Genomic DNA, 4869 nt, shown 5'->3' on the forward strand with positions numbered 1-4869 from the left:
TTGTCTAGTTCAGTCCTCACTGAGGGAACACTGCAGGTAATGATGTCCTGAGAGCGCACGCTGTAGCTGCACTCACACAGAGACATGTAGGAGGAGATGTATGAAGGCAGCAGACCAGGAAGTGATTTAAAGATGAAAATGTACCAGTGGGAGAGTCTGTGTGAAGTTAATGGTGACCAGTTAACCAGTGAATACTGGGTGCAGTGGTGGGTACGGTAGTTACAGCCAGTTATGAATCTTAGTGCACCATGATAGACAGTATCCAACATCTGCAGCATCCAACATCTGCAGCATCCAACATCTGCAGGTTCTTGTAGGAGCGTTCATGTAAATAATGTCACTGTAATCAATGGAGGGAAGGAAAGTCACAGATACAAGGTGTTTCCTAACATTCAGAGTTAGACAGGATCTGTTTCTGAAAAAGAAACCCAGTTTAACTTTCAGTTTCTTTACCAAGTTTTCCACATGGAGCTTAAAAGAAAGATGTGAGTCGACCAAGATACCCAAATATTTATAGGAATCAACAAACTCAATGGGGACACCATTTGAGGATAAAATCATAGGAAGAACTGCTGGGACTGACTTCCTGTATTAACCTCTGCTAACATGTGTTAGCCTCTGTTAGCATGTGTTAGCCTCTGTTAGCATGTGTTAGCCTCTGTTAACGCGTGTTAGCCTCTGTTAGCATGTGTTAGCCTCTGTTAGCATGTGTTAGCCTCTGCTAACAAGTGTTAGCAGTGTTGGAGGTATTTCATAGAAAACAATCAGCATTAAAACATTCTTCACACAGAACAACCTTTGGCTCAGATAAACGGTCTGTGTGTCATGTGATCCCAGTCAGAGGTCACATGACCAATATCAACAGCAGCTAAAAATCGCAAGTTTTCTTAGTATACAAAAAGCTTCACATTAACTGTGCAGAAAGTCCTGAGAAGTAAAAACTAAAACATGTAAAAAGTTGTAAAGAAGAAACTCTGATATCTTGAGAACATCCTCGACAAGTTCTGGAAGTGTCCTGAGAAGTCCTGAGTGAAACCTGGAATTGGATTCTGGGTGAAACTGTTAGATTTGAAGCTTGTTTCAGTTTTGATGGACAGACAGAAAAGGTCACTATACACTTCCAGGTGAGGCAAGTGGCTCACCTGGCTGTGCAGCACAGAATCTTAACGTTCTCATCACAGATGGGGACTGAACTGTGTCCGACACGTGGAATCTGCTGAATATTGGAACCTTGAGTTCTGAGATAAAGGAGCTACTGAATATTTTTTGGAGAGACTGAGGAACTTACAGAGATGAGGGTTGGGGTTTCCAGATGTAAACTTGTTTGTTTGAAGAACTTGTGGCTCAGAATTAAACCCAAGATTCAACTGTTGGACCAAAGCAGCATGCACCTTCAGAAACAGAGCGTGCAACTCTTCTTGCTTTCAGATTTTGTCACTCATCTTGTGACATTGCAGCCACAGCAGCACAAACAGAAAGTTGTGTAGCTTCATCCTTACAGAGACAATGCCTGGGAATTGTCACTGTCAGACATCACTGAGACTCTGGTGGAGTTCAGAGGACTCCTGGTCTTCCCCAGGGAACCTTTGCTGGGCAGTGGCAGGCAGTAGCAGCAGTGCAGCAGCTGCTTCAAATCACGGTGGAAGCGCACACCCACAAACACGTAGAGGAAGGGATTGAGGCAGGCGTGCATATATGCCACACTCTTCAGTACCTGCTCCATCTTGTCCATGGCCTTCACTTTCTCGCAGTCTGTTTCAGTCAGGTTGAAGGCCTGCGCCGTCTCCATCACTAACATGCTGTTGTAGGGCAGTTGTGACACAACAAACGCCACCACCACGGCCAGGATGACACGCATGGCTTTGTGCTTCTCGAAGTTGCGGGTGTTGAGCAATGTGAAGCCAATGACACTGTAGCAGTAGGCCATGACAATGAAGGGCAGGAAGAAGCCCATGCTCACTTGCAGTGACAGCACCAGTATTTTGGCACGGTTCCCAAGGTAAGCGGGGAACACCATTCTGCAGTAATACTTTGATTCCACGCTGGTGGGCATAGAGAACACTAGCTCAGGTGTGGCAAGCAACAGTGCAACTAACCACACCGCTGCACAAACCAAACGGCTACAACGGCGCCTCTCCATCTGGGAGTTTTGGGCTTTGGTGCTCTGTACAATGACAATGTAGCGGTCCACACTGATGCAGGTAAGGAGCAGCATGCTACTAAACAGGTTCACTTTGTAGAGGGCTGAATTTATCTTGCAGAGGGTGTGGCCAAAGATCCAGCTGTACGATGCCTCTGCTGCCCACAGCGGCAGTGTGACCAAGAACAGCAGGTCAGCCACCGCCAGGTTCAGCAGGTACATGTCTGTCATTGTCTTCAGTCGCTTTCGAACATTCAAGTAAATCCACACTACTGCCAGGTTTCCAACTCCACCCACAATAGTGATGATCCAGAAGAGTGGCGGCTCATACTGACTTCTGAAGACCCGTACCGACTCCCGGTCACACATCAGGCTTGTGAAGTTGTCATTGTAATTATAATCATAGTCTTCAGTGGAGAATGGGACCTGTCAGGAGACAAGAAACTCCTGAGTACACCTGAACACACCTATGTAAAAACAGATCAGTAAACGCCTAGCCGTGCACAATAATTAACCAAGTTATACAGTAGTCCCTCGCTACTTCACGGTCTGTCTTTCATGGACTCGCTCTATCACAATTTGTGGATGTACAGTACATAATATTGTACTGCACATAAATAGCCGCAATTTTGTAGTTTTCTTTCATTAAGCCTTCACTGTTTTTTTAGTCTAAAGAACTACATTACCCAGAAGACATCAGTTCACTTCCGAGAAGTCAACACTGCCACTGCTTTCTGCAAATGGAGCAGTGCACATACATCAACCTGGATGGGGCGGTGGGCTTCAGTCATGCTGCACCTGGACTTTTTTCATCTCTCGGGTCGGACCAGAACTGAGTCGCTCCTGTTCTCTAGAGCCTGGTAAGTAAAATTTAGTAGCTACATATACGTATGTTGTTAAAATTAGTAGGTGTAAGAGTTTAAAAGATTGATTATGGGCTTTGATTATGGGTTAGGTCTGCAGAAACTTAATTGGTTCGGAGCAAACAGAGTCAGACCAGAACTGAGCGGAACCAAGTGCTGTTGGTGTTCTGCAGAGCTGGAAAGTAAAATTCAGTAGCAACTTTACATATACAATAGAGTAGAGAGCGCATGTTGTTAAAATGACGTACTGTAGGTGTAAGAGTTTACAACACTGCAAGAGTGTGAAAAGGGTTTCTAAAGCCTTAAAATGTGTATAAATACTAAAATAAACACAGCGTTCTTACTTCACGGTTTTTCACATATCACGGGGGGGCTGGAACCTAACATCCTTAATAAACGAGGAACTACTGTAATTATTAACCAGAATTGGTTAATTTACCTCAGTAGTCATCGGTGTGATGATGTCATCAATGGAGGTCATGTTTACAGCAATGATGTCATCTAACCTGAAAACACATACATGTTCAGAGATGTTTAGTTTCACAGTTGTCCTCCTGGACCTTCACCTACCTGGAAATCCCAGCCTGTCCACTCACCCAGCTGAGGCGGTCTGTCTGTTTTCCTGGGATAATTTGTTTGTATGTCAAAAAATTTTTTTTAAATAAAAAAAAAAAAATATATATATATATATATATATCCATCCATCCATCCATTTTCTTTACCCGCTTATTCCACTTTGGGTCACGGGGGTCGCTGGTGCCCATGTCCAGCAATCACTGTGCGAGGGGCGGGGACACCCTGGACAGGTCTCCAGTCCATCACAGGGACACATAGAGACAAACGAGACAAACAACCATTCACTCTCTCTCTCACCCCTAGGGACAATTTAGAGTTACCAATCAGCCTAACATGCATGTTTTTGGTCTGTGGGAGGAAACCGGAGTACTCGGAGAAAACCCACGCATGCACGGAGAGAACATGCAAACTCCACCCAGAAAGGCCCCTGGACCGGGATTTGAACCAGGGACCTGCTCGCTGAGAGGCAGCAGCTCTACCAGTTGCACCACCGTGCTGCCCTCACTTGAACGATCCCCAAATGAAAAACACAAATCATCAGGCATTCTTCACATGGTATCACACTTTACTAACAACTTTCACTTAATCATCTTTTGAAACATACACGTTGTTTTATAAATGTTTATGGTGATATCGAGACAAATCTAAAACCCTGTTCCTGAACTACAACACAGCTCCTTCACACCAGTTCTAACTGGAGGTTTTACAAACATTCCCATTCCCTTCAGGTTATAATCACTCTCTTTTTTAACACATTTTAATTGAATATTTGGGCTAATATTTTATGAGCTTTATACATGACTTGTAAAATACTAGATTCAACCAAATCATAACATTTTAATAATTTCAACTGATGAAATAATATATTTGTTGGTGACCACAGCACCTCCTACTAAAAATTCTTATAGCTCTTTTTTGTAAAATAAAAATAGGATTTGTAATTGTTTTGTATGATTTCCCCCAAACTTCAATACAACAGATTAAATATGGAACAGTCATTACTTTATACAATATATACACAGCTTTGTCAGTCAACAACTCTTTTCCTTTATACAGTAATGCAACTGATTTAGCTATTTCAGAAAGTCAGTCAGATTCTTTATTGTCATTCGCACCCCATGTGGTACATGTGGTGGAACAAAATGATGTTCACAGGCTCTGTAAGAGTTTTTCATTTGTTATCTCTTTAAACTGCTTCACGACTCCTGTACTTCTGTGCATACAAAGCAAAACGTTTCTGGTACTATGAGTCCACATCCGAGCTGATAGTAATTCTCTGTATTTTCATAA

At 43.1% G+C, this 4869-nt stretch overlaps 1 protein-coding gene across 1 annotated transcript; it reads right to left on the reverse strand.

The window, feature by feature from the left end:
* Window positions 1–1307: 1307 nt before the first annotated feature.
* Window positions 1308–3502, reverse strand: ccr9a (chemokine (C-C motif) receptor 9a). Its single transcript, XM_037681957.1, has 2 exons — window positions 3443–3502; window positions 1308–2566 (listed from the first exon to the last, which is right to left on the reverse strand). Exons 1-2 carry the CDS (start codon window positions 3482–3484, stop codon window positions 1496–1498), a joined length of 1113 nt encoding a protein of 370 aa, XP_037537885.1. The 5' UTR covers window positions 3485–3502; the 3' UTR covers window positions 1308–1495.
* Between the last annotated feature and the right edge of the window lie 1367 nt (window positions 3503–4869).

This window comes from Nematolebias whitei, chromosome 9 (genome assembly GCF_014905685.2).
Source record: "Nematolebias whitei isolate Nwh7 chromosome 9, NemWhi1, whole genome shotgun sequence".
Classification (NCBI taxonomy): Eukaryota; Metazoa; Chordata; class Actinopteri; order Cyprinodontiformes; family Rivulidae; genus Nematolebias; species Nematolebias whitei.

Bases quoted from the DNA above. Each gene is read 5' to 3' on its own strand.
- ccr9a (XM_037681957.1), bottom strand. From the start codon at position 3,484: ATGACCTCCATTGATGACATCATCACACCGATGACTACTGAG. The intron at 2,567-3,442 runs GTAAATTAACCA...GTCTCCTGACAG, and splicing joins TCACACCGATGACTACTGAG to GTCCCATTCTCCACTGAAGA.